This window comes from Tyto alba, unplaced genomic scaffold (assembly GCF_018691265.1).
Source record: "Tyto alba isolate M040663 unplaced genomic scaffold, T.alba_DEE_v4.0 Super-Scaffold_7, whole genome shotgun sequence".
Classification (NCBI taxonomy): Eukaryota; Metazoa; Chordata; class Aves; order Strigiformes; family Tytonidae; genus Tyto; species Tyto alba.
Genome location: NW_024881328.1, coordinates 5,434,050 through 5,455,545, shown reverse-complemented (window position 1 = coordinate 5,455,545; position 21,496 = coordinate 5,434,050). Strand labels below are relative to the sequence as shown.

Below are 21,496 nucleotides of genomic sequence, written 5' to 3'. Positions count from 1 at the left end.
AACCTTCCTGAATATTTCTATGACTCCATCTAATGCAGCTAATGTAATTTCTGTAGCCTGTAGTTACTACAAAGTGAAATTTGCAGTACCTTTTTATTGTGCCCCAAGGAAAAACCACTGATCTTAATCTTCGGAGATGTGACAGCTACGTTGCGCAAGCAATAACGGCATGTATCCCTTCGGTGCTAGTCACTGCCGAGTTTGAGCCTACGAACCTGAATGTGGGCAACAAAAGGGGAATTCGGTAAATGTGTGACACTGTGGGCAGTGAAGGGACAGATTTGACAAAGCCCTGTTGTGAAAGGCTCTCAAGGCCTGATCAAACCTGCCAAATCTCATTGACATGATGAGTGGTCACAAAGGTGCTCTCTTTGGCAGAAGTCACAAACAATAAGCTATTTTTTTTTTTTTTCCATGGCAGGTGATACAAACCTTTTCTTCTATATATTCTTGATCTAACAGTGCTACCTGACATAAAATCATCTTTAAAGAACATCTTTCCATGCATTACTTTTTTGGAAAGAAAGTGAAGGTTGAACAAAAATAAAAATAATAGATGAAACAATAAAAGTAAGTAAAGGGAGAAATCTGGCACTTTCTGCTTGTGTTTGTGCTAGTACAGATGGAAAATACTACTTATCTGCAGCCATGAAAACAGTATATCTTGGATTGAAGATGATTTCAGAATCATGTTTTCCTTAAAGTTGAATTGTATGTTATTTAAAAAAAAGTCTCAGGTAAATGTATTAGAAGTAATCTTATAATTTACTTGCACTTCTACCATCTGCCTCTTCTCCTATCTCTTTTCAAGCCCTCAACCAAATCCCAGGAGATAAATGGGCCAGTGGAAATTCAACGCACAGGAGACTTTCTCTGAGACTCCTACACATGGTTAAAATTCCCATTAGCTCTTTAAGCGTTTAGTTACTAAAGCATACCTGCCTGGAGAATGGGACTCTGGCCCAGATCTCAATCTGTTTAACTCAAAAAATTAAGGTGTGTTTTGAGAAGGGATCCTCTCAGAAGTCAGTTCCTTTCCCTGAAATCTCAGTCCTCACCAGTGCTCAAAACTGGTGAAATAACAGCTACTGCCTCCTGTGCTAGGATGGACACAGACATATCAATCCCACATTTTGCTCGTTATGGGGAAAAAAATAAAAGTGGGGGTATTTTTTTATTCTGTGCTAGATCTGAGCACTGCAGATGTGAACATAATGTTCACTAGGGGAAAAAAAGCTGATAAAGATATATTCTGTCTGATGCCTATAACTTATATGCAGTGGTAAATAAACATTGGGCAAAGCTTGAAAACAACAAGAGCTGTCAGTATTCAAAATCTTATAACCCAATTTCCTAACCCCAAATTTCACACATCAAAAAAAGCTAAACTTGCATGTTGATCTCATTTGATAAATGAAATGCAATGCTTATTTACTTTGTAAACCATTAAACCAGATATAATTTTGATAGTGGAAAGGAAATAATACAAAAAGGATTCATTAGAAATCATTTGTTTACTGATTTTTTTTTTTTTTTGATTTTTTTTTTTTTTCAGATGTAGTTTATTTTGGAAAAACAGGAGCTCAACCGTTAAATAATGCAATAAAGGCAATGCTCATTCACGATAATATGACTTATAAAAAAAGCATTATTTTTAGCAGGAAAATGATGTGACTTAACAAAAAGATTACTGTTCTTTTGTATTATAAAGATATTAATTCATTAATTATTAACTATTAAATATGGTACATGAAGTGAAAATTTAGAATAAGACAGCATCATTATAAGAGGGACGTTATTGCACAATAAAGGCAACAGGAGAGAGGGAAATGAAAGCACATTCTAATCATACCCCTTTTTCTGATGATAGGGTAACATTTAGAGGTGATTTAAAGTTATATCTACCAAAATCTTTAGTAATATTCTAATGCAAAGAACTAGTAATAGCTAAAAGGAGTTTTAGATGTTCCTTTGTACGATTGTAGATGTAGGACTCACTATAACAACTTTCCTATTGATTTGCATGGAGGAGTCTGGGTTCCAGAGCTTTCTGGTGAGGCTAGTGACAATATTGGATATTATTATTAGCAATGGTTAGAGCACAACAATTAAAGCACACAGAGGAGAGATTCAGAAAATGAGCTTGTTTACAAATATTACTGAAAATGCAAGTTTGCATCCCATGTAGCTAAATCATTATCTTTTGCTGCTGCCTTGATCATTTGTGGTCATGCTTTTGATACTTTTTTTTTTTTTTTTAATCATTCATATGAATATAACTTGTTTTGTTGTTTGTTTGGTTTTGTTTTTTTTTTTTTTTTTTGTTTTTTGTTATTTATTTTAAATGAAGGACATTGTGATCTAACCGGATCACAGCTCCATCCTTTCTTACCAGAGCTAAATTCTATTATCACTTGGTCTTTCCGACCAAGAAAAAGTACTCTATTTATTCCCTGAGATAGTTTATTCAACAGAGGTTATTTTAACCTCAGGTTATTAGCCCATCTGCAAAGTAATTTAGTGAGTGAAAATGCTGCTGAAATCCATATTCATGTTTAGGAAGATTTCATTGTAGCAGACACTTGTATCAATTTACAGCGTAACCCCCCTCCAACAACATTGATGTAACATAATTGCTCTGACTGCAAAACACAAAGCAAGGACGCAGAGCTCTCGGGCTCTCCCAGTAACCTTAACTCACTCTCTTGCAGTGTCTCTGGGTAATGCGTAAACTGGGAAGCAGGCTGTGAAACAGGACCGTGTTTAGGCCAGAATTAATTCTGAGGCAATTTTCCTGGGGTCCCTACGGATTTAAGCAGGGCTTCCCATAGTGTGGCCCCCCACCCCGGTGCAGAAGGGCTGATGCGCAGGGTGGGCAGTTTCAGGATTGATGGATCTGAAGGGTTTTGCATGTAGCTTTCATCAGAAGTTTGATACGCTATGCCGTACCCATGAGTCTCATACGGTGTTCGTAGACACCTCATTCCTCATTGTGGGCAGAACTGCTAAATTCTCCACAAGAGAAGTTTTCCAGTTGAATGATTATTGTATGTAGCAGAAGGGTGTTCGTCTTTCCAACACCATAAGCTTGCATCCCATCCTTTCTGAAAAAGGAGATACACATACTTATACTTTTCGTCTGCTTATTACAAAATCAGAGCTGTAGACAAATTCCAGATTACTACAACAACAACAAAATTAAACTGTGTGTGCATTAAATGCACAGAGGAGACCACGACCTGTTGCTATATATGTTTTTGTACAATCATAGAAATTAGAGATGGTAAAATCCTATAGAGCTCACTATTCCACCTTCCTGCAAAACTTCCTTGGGCTTTCCATTGCTTTTTCTTACTTCAGAGTGAAATGTCATGGCAGTCTTCCTGAGGAAAATATTCCGTAGCCCAGTATCCCTCCCTATCAAGAAACTATGTCGCGTTTCTTTATATATGTTTTAATCTCTTCTTTTCATCTCATTATGTGTTTCAAAATTTTCTCTACTCTCTCTGATGATAGAATAAAGCTGCCTTTCTTTGTTAAAATATTTTCAGACTCAAACTAGCCTTTTGGATAATTTCTTCAAAGAAAGCAGGGTGACCCACTAGACATGGCTGTGTTGTGTGTTCATGACGGGTTACTGAGCTGCCTGCTCTGTGCGGTGCAGACCTGGTCATTGCATGGGGTCGTTTCATGGAAGAAACTTCCCTGGGGTATCTCCTGACCAAGGATAGTGATCGAGTCAAAGGAAGCACCATAGCCCTATTTATAAAAGTATAGTACTGGGATACTTGAAAATTAATTTATCTTTTTCCCTCATTTGAATATTTGTTTGTACTAATACGTTGGTGTTGTCTAGTTTTTGTTTCAACTTTGTCACTTTTGCCATGTAAATATTAACTGATTAAATATCATGACATCTTTGTAAAATCAAGTATCAACACAGATTTGATCTGTTATTAAAAATTCAGAATTATTAAGTTCTTGTTAGGGTTTAGGCAGGAAGTCTGAGGCAGAGTTGGGGAAAAAAATCCAAACCCTGCTCTTTCAGTGGTTTAGCCACAAGAACATCCTTCTGTTTTGAACAACATATTTCTTCCATTAAAAAAAAAAAAAAAAAAAAAAAAATAGGAACAAAGACACACAGAACTGTCAGTTTTAAAGGAGTTGAACCGTGGTGGTTTTATGGTTTGGCAAATGGAGAACATAATTACAACTCCAGTACTGAAAATTGCCAGAGACTCTGGCTACAAATTACTTGACCAGGGTACCACACTCTGCTTCTTTTAACCTAAATAGGTCCTTTTCTACCTGTCCCAAAAGTGCTCTGGAGAACACACGCTTTTTTTTTTTTAGCCTTTAGTAACAACATCAGAGAAATTCAGTGAGCAATCTTTGGAAAGCTGATTATGAGATTGATGTTGGACTGGCCACCATTAACTCCTGTTAAGTCTGCTGTGTTTATCACCAATGCCCTTTTTTAAAGGTAAAATGGCTTAAAAACAGAGGAAAAAAAAATGCATCGAGCTGATTAATTACTTTATGTGGATATTACCCCATATGTTACCCAAAAGGGACTTATTAGCTCTTTATACTGTTAACAGTAGTATTTTTATTGTCTGGGATGTGCAGTAACCTAATCTACAAAGGCTACTCTAAACTACCTGGGCTTTGCCAGAACTGCTGCACAGGCAGAGTCCCCGGAGAAGGAGCTTAGATGGCAAATGAGGATTATTGTGCTTTACATCAACTCCCAGCAACGTAAATGATACAGGCAGACAAATCTGCTCTTTGAATTATTTGCATCCATACGGAGGAGCTGAGGAGACAGAGCTGTGTCACTCCAGGATGCACGGACTGACATTGCAAAGTAGCAAACCGTGTGGAGCTACCCTAGTGTTGAGCTCTTTCAGGGTGTCACACATGCCCCCAAAGCCTTTTCTTTAGGAGCTAGAAATTATAATTTTTTTGGAGAAAGGAGATAGCTTGCCTTACAGATATGATGTATGTTCTTGTCTAATTTCTGTCCTTTCCAGCTGCATCAGTTTAAATTTGTATTTAGAAAACCCACAAAATTTTACCTTTAAATGCAAGGGCTTTTCAAGAGGTTTTGCAAAGTAAGCATTTCAAATGTCTGGTCAATGTGTATTCATTTGTGTTTTGATCTATTGTATGTTATATTAGACTCTTTTTTCAACTATCTAATTATTTTAAAAATTACGTATCTAATATAGGAACCTTATTTCTGAGTTAAGGCACCTCAGGAGTGGTTATTTTATAATACTAGGGGCTAATGAACTCTTCTCAGTAATACCAGCAGCTGTGCTACAATAATCTGTCACCTGAACTTGATCTATTCTTGTTTTATCTGAAAATTGTCCCCATTTGTGAAAAGTCAGGGCATATTCATGGATAACTTTTTTTTTTTTTTTTTTTTTTTTCCAGAAACCAGGGTATAAACCTGAGTGTGTGGATTTGTGTGGTGCTCGCATTGAATGGACCTCAGAGAAATCCAGCAGAAAGAATGTCTTTCAGGTAAGAGTCAATGCATGCATTTCATTGCTCATTTGAGTATAAACTCTGTTCAGAGGTAGGTTTTATTTCCTTGGTTTTAATAACTAGAGACTGATTTAATGAAGCATTTTTCTTACCGATACAGGAGTGTAACATTTTATCAAGCATCAGTTTACTATTTTTCTAAGAGAAGGATTTCTGATGACTGAGTCTCCTAAACACTTGAGAACCTGTTGATTTATTGATTAATGCTCTATATTCCATTTGTTTTAAAACTTAGTAGGTAATTGCTTTGGGTTCAGGCCTAGAATCTTGACCTAAAGGACTTCCATAAACACAACTTCTTCAAACTGCTTATACAAGCATTGCTCCAACACAGTGCGGTTACTCTGTTTATTTTTATTGCTGTTCAGGGTCCTCAGATGGTGATGACCCAGGTTCATTTCTGGAAGGGGAGGGGAGGATTTTGAAAGCTTGCCTCTGTCAGGACAAGCATAGAAGGACATGTATTTCTCACAGGACTGCTTTTCATTGATGGAAAATAATATTATTTAATTACTTCATCTAAATCCCATTGAATAGAAAGGGAGGATCAAGGCCCAAGAAGATGAAAGGATGAGAAAAGCGTTACTGCAAGGTTAACATTCCAAGATCTAGGGGCTAAAATAGTTTATTGCAACATCTTCAGATTTTAGACATAATCCAGCTCCCATGAATATCAGTAGAAAGGTTTGGTTTTTTTTTTTTGTTTCACTAAAAGTTGCATCAAGCCACATCAAAATATTATTCTCTATGAACCGAGTTGTTTCCCAGAGTTCTAATGTTAAGAATTTTTAACAATACAAACAATAAAGGAAAGAGAGACACAGAAGGGAATATGTCAGGGTCAAAATACTGTTAGTTACCAGATAGTCCTTTGGCATCATCACCGATGAAACATGCTGGAGGAACCGACTGTGCCTGGGTCTGGAGTTTAAGAAAAAACACCACCACACACAAAAAACCCACTAAGGGACTGTACGTGGCTTCTAGAAAATAAACTTCTTTGGGTCAACTGGGTGTTACAGAGACTTTTTAAAGGTTTATTTTTCTAGGCATCTTTCTAAAGTGCATGCAATATTTAGAAATATTCCTCTTCTTCAAGACAGTGAGACTTATGCTTCTATACCCCCCACATCCTTCAGGTTTTCTTGAGACAACACTTGGAGCTTTGTCATTTCCTAGGTATTTTTAGAATAAATATTTTGGTTTTGCTGTCAGTCTTCAGCTTTTTCACTTGGAATGTGATTAAGTATAACCTTAGCCTTCACTCCTGCAACCCCCTGAGCACACTGACAGGTCTTCTGAGCTTGTAGGGTTTATTTCTCATTTTGCAATAAGCAAAATTTCTGTTTGGGAATGCATATTGGAGTGGTGATTCATTGCAGCTAATACATTTCCAATGTAAAGACAAATGAAGCTCTGTTATTGATTTACCAAACCGGTTGTATGAAGACTTTGCAATGCATTTTCTTATCACTTCTGTTAGCGTGAGGTGTAACTCCACTGAATCAGAATAATGTGAGAAAGGAAACTCATGCACTACTGTTTGAACCCATTAAAACGTGTCTTCATCAAGCCAATAAGTGAGTGGGAGAGACATTAAGAAGTAGGAGCATGGGAGGAAGGACATATGTTAAGACACATTTTGAAAAGGGATGGAGCATTGTTTAGACAGAGAGCTACAAGAAGATTATGCCAGATGGTAGGAGCGAAAGAGGAGAAGGCTTTGGCATCAGTAGTGGTGACATTTTGGGAAAGGAAAGGACTGAACGAGACTGGTGCTACATGAGCAGATAGAGTGGGAAGAGGACTAGAGAGGGAGCGAAGATTTATGAGATAGTCTGGAGGGAATCCAAGGCAAGTTCGAAAGCGGAGAGGTCAGTTTGTACCTGGATACTGGATATTTCAGGAAACACTTCTGATGATCTACTTTATCCCTAGTGGGTGGGAGTAAGATTAATAATATATGTCTACTTATTCATAGATTTGTTCAAATGAAAAGAACATGGGTGATTTCTTTTTTTTTCATTTATATTTTTTTGCGACCTAAATATGGATGCATCATGTTGTTATTTGATTAAATACATTAGCTGCCTAACTCTGAAATCATCAGAAATAAGTATGATTATATCTTCAAAGCATGGAAACAAAGCATAGATGGTGGGGTTTTGTTTCATTACTTTCTGAATAATAAAACATTATTTTCTGATTCAAACAGAGCAATGGTTGCTTTCTGCTAATGTGTTCTACTAGGAGTAGATGCAGAATTTTGAGTCTGATTTAGCCTGGGTGCTCAATTTGAGTACATGAATTATAGATCAGAAATAGAAAATGACTGTTGAGATTTTGGTTTGAAGAAAAAGAAAGAAATCTTGAATTTAAAATCTAAGCATATGAGAGTTAATGGATGGTAACAAGAAGATGGAGTACAGAAGTATCATAAAGAAAACTAATTGGAAATATGATCAATGCAAGAAAAAAAAGGAGGAAACTGCGAGTAAATCATATTCAGGCAGGAAGATTTGGTTTTCTGGTCTTGATCATGAGGTTTTCAGCAGTGTTACTCCACTCATTATAATTGAGCTACTCCCTGTTTAACAGGATAAGTCTGATCTGTCTCTCACACTATCCAATTTGTGCATGCAATCTATTTCTGTTCTTGATGAACGTATTATGTGTTTTTTTTTTTTTCCAAATTTTCCTTAATAGCAACTGAAAATATTCACATCTTACAAAATATAGCCTTCTGATTTTTCTTAATTTATTTAATTGATGATATAGCTAGCACCAGGTAAAAGAACTGGTTAGAAACAGCTTCACATGATGTGGGGAAACATAGCAGTTTGCAGTGAGATACCATGCTGTTTGTTCTTGTTGGCTGAATGACGCGATACACTAGGTCTTCATCAGAGGAGTGGTGAATAAAAGAAGATTTATGTTCAAATCACATGCTTTAAATATTTCTGCTAAGTGCTAGTTTGCTCTTTGGTGTTTAGCCTGAAATTTAAAGCACCGAGGATTAAAAGGATTACAACATAATCTTAAATAATCCTAAGTGTCATTTACAGAGAGATGGTTGTAATAACTAAATAAAACCATGTTAAGGGATGGCAGTGTTGTCAGTCAGCAACTGGAACAGAAACAGCGCCTATGTCACTGTCATTCTCCCTTTTCTTTTATTTGGATTAGATTGATATTGGGTAGGTGCATTTTGATGTGGGTTATCAAAAATAAAATAACGTGATTGACTGCTTTTCAATCAGTACTAATATGGCTGCTGAGGCACCAGTAATTAGGTTAGTTCACAGATTTTCTCAATATTCAATGTTTTCTACTTCTAGTAAACTTTTCAGCTGGAGGTTATTTTTTCCTCTGCTTTAGTCATCCTCTACTCTAAGTAGCCCTTTTAATTTCAAATTCAGCTCAGACATGGTGGAAAAGTGCTCTTGACCTCTGTCTTCATAATTCTGGAGCTTCATTAGCACAAAGTCTTGTGGCTGTACACTATTTCCTTGAAGAGGTTTTGGAAGATTTCTCTCAGATGGTCCAAAAAAAAAAGAAAAGAAAAATAGGAGAGAGTTGAAGAGTGCAAAAAAAGGTCACAAGCGTCATACATACGAATTGGTGAAGCTGCTTTGTTCTCTTAATAGCACTGTTCATTTCACTAACAGACATTTTTTAGTTTCTTTAGTAATATTTTTTCCCTGTTTACCAAGTTCATTTTTTAGGAAGGTTTCATATGAAGAATTTCTGGAGTGCGATGCCCTGGCTCTTGCCACAGATCTGGTGTGATATTGGGTTTTGTTTCAATACACTGCAGCTGTAAGGGGTTACTCGTTCACACACAACTAAGTGTAGTTTACAATTAGAGAAATCTGTGTAAGATGTACAGTATTTCAACAGTGAGACAGCTGAAAGTACAACTGTACCTATGTGTAATATGAAAGAATTTATCTTGCAGCTGTTTCATATATAATAACATTTATGGCACTGATCTAGGGTAACTCCCTTGTCCTTGAAGCTATCCAGCTTTGTCCAAGAGCATAATCTGAATGATAAGCTATTTTGTTCTACATACTGTAGGATCAGTATAGTAACCTGGATGCCTCCCAGGAATGTTTTAAGTCACCACTTTTTGCCATGGGAGGGATCATTTTCTTTTCCATGCTCTCTCTAGAGGAAGCACTGAGTGTGCAATGTGGAGGGGCTTGGGTTGGGATTGGTATTTGGATTTCTTTGTATATTTTTAAAAATATAAATATTTAAATAGAGGAGGCAAATTTAAAACCTTGCACTCAGCTGGATGTGGTGGTCTCTATCAGCAGTTGGAGCATGTTCCCCATCCCAAACCTGCCCCAGAGAAAGTGCTGTTTCCCGAGCCTGAGAGTGATCTTACCTGCAGCTCCTACGAGGTGCACGGTCACCTTTGCTGTCTTGGAATTAGATATGCATTAGATGGACCCACTGTGATTTTAAAACATCTGTACAGCATTTTGTCCACTTCTGGAGGTTGCTGCTGTGACTGTGGCTTAATTTCTATCGCAGGGACCTGTATATATTGTTGCCTAATTAAAAGACTTGGCCATATCACAAAGTTATTAGATGGTGTCAGCAAGACGTTCTTTAAATAATAAACTTTTAATTAGCCTAAAAAAAACACAAACAAACAAACAAACAAAAAAAAAAAAAAACAAAAAAAAAAAAAAAAACAAAATAAACTGTCTTATTCAAGTCTCCAAATTTTCTGAGGTGTCAAGCAGTTCAGACCATGACCTTTGTTTTTTGAATCCGCTGTTATAGTAGTGCTCTTACCACTATACATATCAGAACTATATTATACTTATACTATGCTATACTTGGCAGAAAAACTGGACAGGTTCTTATGCAAGTAATGACAGTAGATTTTCATTGTATATCTGTATGCTAAATTTTAATTGTTGATTAAAAAAAGAGAAGTAACAGAGAGAGTACATAGTGTAAGAAGAAAAATATCCTTGATTGTGGGGAAAGTTTTGCAGAAAATAGAAAATTGCACACAGTATGTATTGTAAACATTATACAATTGAGAAGTCATTTTGCCTTCTAAAGACTGTAACATGACATTTTAAGGTGATCGAGAGGAGAGAGATTTAAAGATGTTTGGTAATTGTTTTTATTTTTTTTGTTTGTTTGTTTGTTTGGTGTATGAAAACGGCAGGTTTAATTGTAAACACTTTACCTGTGTTGACAGTAGCTGCTACTGAGTCTCAAGGAAGTGTTCCCGGTTACTAAAGAGCACAATAAGCAGAAGCAGTAGCTGAGAAAGAAAAAGATCCTCATCTTATCTAGAATAAACAAGAGCTTGGTGACTGGGGCACTCACATAAACTGTGGGATATGCAGTTTCCCCATTGTTGCAGAAGCACTACATGAGCAATAGTCAAGCTTTAACCATACTGGGTGAGTAAGCATTTGCCTTTTCTCACCAGTGTTTCACTCTCAGATTTCATGCTACTCACATTAGTCCAAAAAGAGGATATTGAGTGTGGAATGAAATTCAGGTTGCTTTGTAAACATGAACACAAAAATGTTTGATGCGATTCACGTTTTAAGGAATGACAGGTAATAAAGCCTATTTCCCCAAAAAATGTGATGGACAGAGGGACACATTTCATTAGTCCTGTGATACAAGCAGAGACAGAAAAGATTTACACCCAATGACAGGAATATACAAACTGTAAGGCCTTGGATTTCATAAGACCAGTGACACCTTAAAGTAAATGAGAAAGACATTTTTGTAATATGTATCAAGATGTACTTCATGATTGAAACTATATACAGTTTGAAAATAGACAAAGTATCAGCAAGAAGACACCCAAATTTGGCAATGGTGTACATTTCAAGGGTTTAGGAAACTGAGTCTTCAACTTCTATAATAAAATTTCTAGAAACCTCTCTATATATTCAACCTCTACAACAGAGTTTCAATCATTTCAAGGAACAACTTTATTCACCAAACTTACAAGCTGAACAGTTAAAGTAGAGCTGCTACAGAGTTAAAACTAAAGTATTTCTCTTATTATCTGTGGTTCCTCTGTCTGCTTTGCTATAATACAAAACCCTCAGTGGTGTTAGCAAAGGCCACGTGTATTTTGTGACTACAACATCAGGACAGTAGTTTATTTTCTTTTATTAAAAAAAAAATAAATAAAATCCTAGTCACCATTTTACTGATGTGGAAAAGTTATTACTTTTCAGAAATAGTGAAGTCCATTCCTGATGAGCAACATTTTGTCATACCTGGCTGCTTGAAGGAAGATTCAAAATTCTCAACAAAACTTTGGTTGATTTGTAGATAAATACCATCTTAGACAGTTTTGTTCTGTTTTTTTTTTTGTTTTTTTTTTTTCAATTGTTGTCTCATGAAAAATTTCACTGTGTTAGAAAATAATCACTTGAGACATGTAGCTTCAACATCTAGTGGAGATCTTGACTTGAATGTTTGGATGAAGAAAGCTGCTACGGGCTGTGGTGCTCATGGCAGGCCATGAAACACCAGGGCAACCAGTTCCTATAACACCAGAGCTTGGGGGTCTCGCTAAAACTCAGAGAACTCCAAAACCAAGTTGAAAAGCAAGCACTAAGTTTTCTGTGAAGATCAGGCTGATTCAAAAACTCCACCACCTGTATTCTCCAAATGTGACATTATGTGTACATAGATGTCTGTCTTCTACAAATGATTATTATAATAGCTCACCGCACTTTTTTAAGAGCCGATCTTTTGACAGATGTAAGTGCTGATACGTGAGTGACTGTGATAGGTATGAGTGTCTGTGTATGCTCGTACACATGTGCTTCTTAAGAAATTATATGAATCACTTAGCTCTTGACAGCTACACTGCAGCTTTCAGAAGTGCAGATGTTATTTGTCCATCAGAAAAGAAAATATTTATTTCAAGCCACAGGCATTTTCTGTGTTGCAAAAATAAAACATAACAGCAGTTAATGCTTAATGTGCGTGTGGAATAATTTCATCAGGGATAGAAGCACAGCTGAGCAAAGGGGTCTGGACAAACATGCGAGTGCACAAGAAGCACCTTGTACCTTGGATAACGCCGAACCTTACAAAAAAGCAATCCGGGTAGTTTACCCATAAGCAAAGCGCAACAGCTGAGTTGCTTCTTTTTCCATTATTTTTCAGCCAAATTGATGGAGGGTTGTATTGGTTGGGAATTTTTTGTTTGTTTGTTTTGTTTTGTTTTTATGTTTTGATTTTTGTGTGTGTGTGTGTTGTTTTTTTTTGTTTGTTTTGATTTTCATGTTCTTTTTTGGTTGTGACTTGTTTGGTTTTTTGGTTTTGTTTTTTTGGTTTTTTTTTTGTTTTTTTCTTCCCCCCCCCCCCCCCCCCCCCCCAACCTGAAGAAGCGAGTCGCGTTTTGTGGCTGGGATATGAAATGGCAGTGGGCTGCAGCCTCTTGCTGCATTATTCATAAACATATTGCTGCCATCTCGTGGGCAGCGTACGAGCCGGCGCGGGCAGCGATGGGGGCCAGGGCTGTCCGGGCTGTGGCCAGTGCCACCGGGGCTGTGCCTTTCCCTGGGCCCCCACCAGCTCTGGAGAGGATGGGGTGCAGGTCACTCAGCACCCATCATCACCACAGGGATCATTTTTTAAGCATCTTTCGGCAAAAATCGGTGCCTGGCCGAACAGTTCGTACTATTAAGATGTATTTTGGCTGGTTGCTAAATGAAGTAATGTTTGCTTTTAGGAAGGAGTAGTGCTGCTGTAAACCTGTATTCTCTGAATTATGCAAGTAGTAGTAGTTTTATGTTTTAAAATGGTGATTATCTGCTGATCAGCAGGGCTGATAGGGAAAGGGTAAATAGCTTCATAAGGACAAGCCGGTTCAAGATAAAGCACGTAATGAGAATTATTGCTGCAGATATCCAATTTGACGAACTTGATAAAGCCCTCTGATGTGAGGCCTTTGGTGCTGTGTTTTGTGTACTCATAAAAAGGGGAAAATGGTATTTTCATAGTCCTGGCAATCAGCAGCTGAAAAGGAGTGCAGAAATGCGAAAGGAGCCTGGCTTTCCTGATTCTTTAGTACTTTAAGTTTTGTGACTCTCCTGAGTGAAAACAGTTAAATTAGTGTAAAAGCATTATGATTTTTGCAGACTTCTTATAGTAAGTTAATATTAAAAAAAAAAAAAAATTGTCTTGATATGTGCCCAAACATTGCACACGTTCCCTTAATTTATCAAACTCTTGAAAAAACAAAGAGAAAAATGAATCCTAAATGAAAGCACTCAGAGATAATCAAATCTGACTTGTTTACATGTTTGGTGCTGGTATTTCTGTATTCAGCCACTACATTTTTAAAAAATCTTGGCGAAGTCACTTTACTCCATTTTTGTGTTTCTCTTTAATGAGTGAGGCAGATATTTAAAGTTGGCTGGGCACGGCGAGCCTTGGCTGTCCTCTCGCTGAAAGGCAGCACCTCGCATTTGTGTGCAGAGGGATGCCAGACGACACGGTTGGGATTCACATTTTTTGTGTAGGAGTGATTTCTACCGCTGACATTCTTGGAGGAGAGGATGGGTTTGGGTGTTTCAAGGTGTTAAACGGACAATGGCAGGCAACTTGAATGCAAGGGGAGAAATGCAAATAGTGAGCTGCCCTCTCTTTTAGATAATACACCTCTGGCTTTCAGCAGAGCAGCCATTCTTAAACTGTGATTCATGGGCCACTAATGGGATGGGGAGACTTTTTGAAATGGTAATACAAGTGTGGTCAGGCTGAGAAGGCATTTAAGGTAGTTCCCAGATGGAACAAATGAAAGGAAAGCCCAGAAGAACGTTTTCCACAAGGGACCCTGGCTTTTCAAACCTCCTCCTCAAGTTTATTGATTTTGAGGATGCACCTCCAACTGATCCCATTTTTAAAGAATATTTTTATATGGGTTACGAGAGTTGTTGAAAACTTGAGTTCGAGTTTAGGGGCTGGATTTCTTGAATTCTGGTGTGTTGGTTTGGGGGTTTTGGTTGGGTTTTCGGTTGGGTCTTTTTTTTTTTTTTTTTTTTTTTTTTTTTCATTTTTCCTTTCACTGCCTTTTCTCTGATTTGAGGTGAATAAATTCCTAGGATGTAATTGCATCTGTAGAGCAGGGTGATCCAAGAATCTTAGCAAATATTTTCTCTGGCAAACAAAGTTGCAAGAAAAGATGTGGTTTGCTTACCATTTCATTTAAAAATAGACTATCTAACTTAAATCATCAGATGATTTTAAAACTTAAAATCCACAGCTGTTCAGTCAGCCTCTCTTTGCTTTTTTTTTTGTTTGTTTGTTTGTTTGTTTGTTTTTGATCAGGATTGTAACAAATACATTATTGTTTAAAATTTTAACATGCTTGAAAGCTAGAATGTGCTCATCTTCCCCCCTCTAAGTCAGAGTTTACAGGTGAACTTTTATAGATTGAGCTTTAGACTAATTTTCCAGGATGAATCGTATCTATATAAGTGAATATTTGTATGAGCACATGTTAATTTATAAAAATGGGAACCAACTACTAAAATTCTCTTAAGTAATAGATTTATTATTATTTTCTATTATTTGTACAGTCATCACTAGGTGGAGGCATACTTTACATATTCTATTGAACATGTCATCTGTTATGGACTGAGATGAATTGCATTGATACTGCATAGTTAAGTGAATGATACGCTTTTTAAGCTGAACTGTTGAAGTAATCCGTTACAACCAAACACCCAACTCTCAGACAGATTAAGGAGATTTGTGTGCTTTGACCACTACTTCTACCAAAAAACAATGAAAATTGAATAGTTTTTAATCCTGGGCTGTACAGAGATGTCTTGAATTAATTTAGAAACATAGTTCATGTGTGGTAAATTTAAAAAGAGAAAACAAAGCAGGTGTCATGGAGCAAGAGATTGAAATAACAAGTGTCTATCCATTTCAGTACCCCACCCTGCAGTACTTAAACCAATGTATGACGGATTAACTGGGTTTTTTCACTTCTCTTTTTGGTTAGGGTATCAAAGTCCATTAACAGCCCATCCATATTTTCTCATGGTACAGGGTTACCTGCTATCAATTGTACAGGTTAGATTTTTGAGCAAGACCTACCTCCATTGATGCTAATAACCTGACATCAAACAAATTCTCCTGATCTACACCAGGGGTAGATGTTACGCATTTGTGCAGGTATATACAGCACCACAGTAATGTGTTTATGAGCTGATAGGGCAGAGTCTGTGCGAGGTGGTCCTCGGCCAGCACAGCCCAAGCCATGTGCTCGAGGGACCACAAAAGGAAACTCTCTGGTGTGAATGTGGGAATCAGAGACAAGAACTCTTCCTCAATATTTAAAATATTGTTTTATGGCTATTCACAGTTTACGACATCCACTGGCTTTTATTTCAGGAGAAAGAAATATCATGATGTACAGATTATAGAAAAAAAATACTTTATTCAGAAAATAATCCTTGTCTTTTTGAGTAAGATACTGACTCTCTTCTAAACATGCTGAAAAAAGGGGGGGGAATATATTTTTACATCTCTGACATTTTAATATATTTTAGAGAATGGAGTCAGGATTGTTGAGAGAAATTTCCTGAGCTTGGTAGCTTCTTAGCCCAAAACTAGCATAGTGGACATTTCTGTGGCCTTGAGTTTTGTCACCTTCCTTGTTCTTCTCTGCCATCCCTCGGGGCAGAGTCAACCAGTTACACCTTGGGGCAAGTGCCCCTCTCACCGCTTTCATAGACAGGGATGTAAAAACACTGTAAAGAAGTTGAAATATGCCCCTTCTTTCTTTGTTTCCTGTATATTCGGTTTTGGGTTTTGTTTTGTTTTTGTTTTTGTTTTTTTTTTTTTATGATTTGGATTTGGAATCACACTTTTAATGATTATATTCACAATTTAAATTTAAATAAACATTTAAACATTTTGTTTAGTGCTCACAAATTGCCAACCATTGCTCAAGAAAGAAAGTCCAGCAATTTATCAGCCTGTAGAAAATAATTATAACAATATTTTGAAATGCATTGGTTATAGTTTTGTTTTGATTTATAGAATGTAAATAATCAGTTTTGATTCTTCTTTTTCAAATGGCTTTTTTGGAACTAAAGCTTTTGAATAAGAGTCCCTCAAACCAAGCTGTTACTTCTGGGAATTTCTGTAGTGGTATGTTACTGGCATTTGAAAAATGTACACCTTCTGAAAAAAAAAAAAAAAAAAAAAAAAAAAAACAACAGGAAAATACTGTCAAATAGACTGATGGGAATTCCCAAGTTTGGAAATGCAAGTTCAGTTGGAAAACAATGGCAGCTCAATTCAGCTAAGGCTGCAGTTGGAGTAAAAAGAAACGTTTTCACCATTGTATACATTTTCCTTTTTTTTTTTTTTTTTTTTTTTTTTTAATTGTCATTCTGGAAACAAATATTCTATGCAATCAGTTAAAAAGTGCAAAGTAAGGAATAACAGAGAGTAACGTGTGTTGGAACATAACATACACTTTACCCGTGTAGAAAAGTGTGAAGAAATATGGTAAAATTGAATGTAAACAAAGAAATGGGGAAAATAAATGTGGGAGTGAAGAACTGTGTACAGGGAGTAGGAAGAATGTAATCCAATAGTAGTAGAAGATCAAAGGAAGGGAAGCCAATTTCTTCAAATATTCAGTAATAACTTAGATGTAGGGAGGTAAAGGATCTGAACAAAGGGTCAGAATATCACAAATAGGAAAGGAGAAAACATTATATATAGCAAAGAGTGTACAATTCTTTTTTTTTTTTTTTTTTTTATGGATCAATTATTATCTCCATCTCCTGGTATTTCAGGACTCTTTTATAATTACTAGTATTATTTTTGCTCCCTCTCCTGCACACACTCTCTGTCTCGCTCCCCCTTCCAGGCAACACTTCTCCACTTGCGCAGATTTGAGGGGGTAGGAGGATCTCAGGGGTTGTTTGCAAGATGCTTGTTTCCCACCGCGGAGTGTGGCATTGCCAGGACTCTTCAGGGGACCCTCTGCCAGCTATCCTGAAAAGCTTGCAGAGGAGTGGGAGAAGATTTGCATACTGCCCAAGCAGGGCCAGATTTGAGCATCCCTCTCCGCTGAATAGTGCATTACTGAGTAAATAATGACACCAAAATCACTGCAGCTTCTGTAGAGTAGGTGCTGTGCTATGTCAAGCTATTAGGGTCTGTTCCTTATTTCTTTCCTCCCTCCCCCCCGCTCCCCCCCCACCCCCCCAAGATGCTCCTTTTTTTATTCAAACAGAGAATTCTTTTCACCTGTGTGTTTTCCTCTCTAATTTTACCTTTCTCTGCTCTTGTTTTGTTTTCCTTTACCTTCTATTTTACATTTTTGTATTTTAATAACGTATTTTAAGTCATTTTTTCTCCTGTTCTCAATGTGATGACAGTATATCCTGATGGAAAGATAATAATGCCCAAGGAGGTTTTCTTTTATGAATTCTGCTGGTGTTACTTTCACATGCACAAATATATCATCTTGATTTCTAGCTCTGGGTCATTTCATTGCTCTTGTATGTCTTGCTACGAGATGTTTCCTGTAATTAAAAGATTAGGTTAAATAGATTATTTGTGCTGCCCTGTCTACATAAATGTTCTGTTACTCTGCCTCTAGATACTGGCTTTTGTGTTTTAAGGCAATGTTGTGGTACATGAAGCTGCATCATGTCTCCTTTGTCTTTAAGCTGCTGGCTTATTGGTAACAGAAGCAATCAAAGGAGACATTTACTGCCATAGCCTCGTAGGGTCAGTGAATTAACAGGTGCCAATAAGTTCTAAAGAAGTGTTTTAATCGTTTCTAAAGTATTTAATTAATGGACTTTTTTAGAGGAGTGGTGACTGAGCAGACATTAGCCTGATAAATTTTTAATGTTTGTACCTAGGGAACCTTTTCTCCCTTTTGTGTAATTTGAGGTGTTTGCTAATGGAAAACAAAACCTAAATTATTGTGTAGCATGCAATCAATGATAACCTATTATTAAATTGTCCAGGGTTTGGATACCTATCAGGAATTTATCTATATGTGCTGTGATATTCTGCATTTATAGTCGGTCTTGTTTAGAGAGCATTTTGGAGTCAAGTTCCTCTGATAAATCTAGATATCTATGCTAATACTTATGGGCTATATCAAGTAGCCTCTGTGAACCTAATTACCTGAATATTGAGTGTGTGTATGGCTGTTTTCTTGGGCTGTCACAGTTTCAGTAACTACCACTTGTTGGGTGATAGTTGCTAGAAAAGAGACTCCAAATTCCAACACGCTTGTTTGTCTATGTGATATTCACGCCACTTCCTTTAAGATGTAATACCAGTAATACCATAACTATGATTAAAACTTTTTTTTTTCCACTTGATTCTTATCATAGCCTGATTTTCTTCATTTTAGAGGAACATTTCCCTTTGTGTTAGTTTCCTAAGATCTCACTCCTTACCCTTTATTTAAAAAAATAAGTGGTGGCTGAGCTACATTTGATGTCATATCATTCCTCTCGCTTTAGAAGTTATCTTTGTTCTATTTCCTTAAAAAATAATAAATAATGTTTTGGTTTTGTGTTTTTTTGTTTTTTTGGGTTTTTTTACTTAATATGCCTACCTTAAGGAACGATGCTTGCAGCACAGCTAGTGTGGCCCCATTGACTAAAGGCTCTTTCCCTGCTTCTCCATTGGCACAACCATTGCAGTTAACCAGCACAGCTTTTGAGACAGCAGCTGGATGGCGTTAAGCAGGCAGAGCGGGCATACCCGGAGTTCAGGGCGAGAGATCACCAAGATTTGTACTAAGATTTGGCTAAAGGAGCGGTCTCCATCCCGACCGTCCCCAAACGGCGAGCCCGGCGGCCAGGCTCCCCTCTCGGGAGAGCTCTCCCCGGGCTCTCGGGGCTGGAGCAGGACTGAGCTTCTGTTAAGCCACGCTCGGCAGTGTGCTGTTGTAAGTTTAGAAACGCAGAAAAGCACTGAAGAAATTGATTCTGTTTGCTGTTGCAGTTCAATAGACCTTTGATCCATAGTGCTTGAGTACACCAGGCTGTTCCAGCAGAGCCACCTTTTACCTTTGTTAGTATAGTAATAGCCTTGTTATCAGGTTGTAGGAATTAATTTTGTTGTATTAAGAGGGAGAAGTTGCAGTATTGCAGGACCAGGAAACACAGTATTGACCAGCCGGTGCTCTTGCCAGCGACAGCGTGTGTGAGCAGCTCAATCCTGTTGTTTAGACGTGTCACTTCTAATTAAAATGTCATGCTATTAGAGTAACAAAAATGTGTTTATATAGTGTCCAGGCCTCTTGGCTACACATAAAATGTAACTAACAACATTGTGATATGGTGGCGATACTGTTTTATGAATCCCTGAGCTAATAATGGGGAAAGAGAGGGGAAAAAGATCACAGGGTGTTGCTCCCCACCTGAGCAGGGAACAGAAAGCGTCCTTAGAAGTGGTTGATCCTGAGGGATTTAAAAAATCAGTAGCTCCTGGAGGTATCTCTTATGTCACGTAGCAATTTGAACACATACAGATCTATGGAAATGATGTGATTCAGGGGGCAAAATTTTTGTCACCAAAAAGACTGAATCTTTCAGAGATGTAGTTGATGTATACTATGTACTACAGTATATTCCATAACGCGCTTTTCTCCTTATCTCACTTTAATTCTGTCATACTTTTACCTGCTTTCTTCTTCCTGCTATGTATCTTTATTAATTCCCTTAGTATTTTCAAGCCTTTTATGAAGAGTATGTGATATGTCCATTTATTATCTCTGAAGATTGTTAGTGCTGGGTTTAAAGTCATCCACATTTTCTTTCCACCTCTGTAGCATGTAGAGAAGTCTGTGCTTACAATCAATCAAGGTAAAATAATTGGAAATAGGAATAACAATATAGCAATGGCCAATGTCTTTGTCAACTCACCTGCAATATTTTGTTTTCCACTTAACTCAGTGAATGTGTACATGATGGCATATAGAGAAAAACAGTCATTTCTGTGAATCTGATGTATGCAAAACTGATAATGCAGTTATTGCAAATGTAGATTATATCTGCCGATGTAATTAAAAATACACATCTGCTTCTTTGAAAATGCAGTTCAGTTGTTGGATTTTTGGTTTTAGTCTTTTAGAGACGACTGTGCCAATATGAGCAAGTCGTACAGTAACTTCTTTTGGACAAACTCTCACTTTGTTACTTTTTGTTCAAAAATGCAGTTAACAAGTTCTTTTGTACTTCTTTGAGTGTTAATTGATGTAAACAAAGTCTGCATTTTATCTAATCCCACTGAAGCTTGTTAAAATTAGAGATGTGCCAAATTATTCCAAAGCAGGTTGTAAAGTAAGTGAACCATTAGATCCACTGGCTCACAAATGGCATAGACAATGTGTGCTCTGTTTGCTTCCTTTTCAGGGACTGTTTATGTCAGAACTTTCAAATCACAGTTTTCTGCATCTTTAATATTGCATTTAGTTAATCTGTATGGCAGAACTATAGTACAAGCAGCAGGGCTGAGCGTGACTAAAGCTATTTCTAGAAAAGTCCACATACACACTCCTAATTGAGCATACCTGGCAGTCAGCTCTGTGAATTTCTGTATCCATCATTTTCTTTTCATAGAGATGTCCATTTGTTAACATTTTCGCTTTGCAGGATTTGTGATTTGCAATGTTTGTTATTACCCAGGTTCCAACATATTATTTTAGTGACGGTAATCTAATATACAAGGGACCTCAGCTAAATCTCTTGGGTATAGCATGAGCACTAAAACGTCATTTCCATTAAAAAGTTAATGGGATTGATACAACTGCATGGAGCTGATGGTCCTTCTCTCCTAGCCTGGTAACCAGCTCTCACGCCATAAACAGTTTTCAAAATCTTGTTCCTCAGGGTTTATGTGATGCTGCTCTTCTTCCATGTCT

At 37.2% G+C, this 21,496-nt stretch overlaps 1 protein-coding gene across 6 annotated transcripts in view; it reads left to right on the top strand.

Annotated features, from left to right (window-relative positions):
- The window catches only part of ARHGAP15 (Rho GTPase activating protein 15), a 332,260-nt gene that overhangs the window by 57,971 nt on the left and 252,793 nt on the right, over nucleotides 1-21,496 (top strand). For all 6 annotated transcript variants that reach the window (XM_032997444.2, XM_032997445.2, XM_032997440.2 and 3 more), the window contains one exon: nucleotides 5,443-5,532. In XM_032997444.2, coding sequence (XP_032853335.2) covers nucleotides 5,443-5,532 — 90 coding nt within the window. The remainder of the gene's footprint in view (nucleotides 1-5,442; nucleotides 5,533-21,496) is intronic.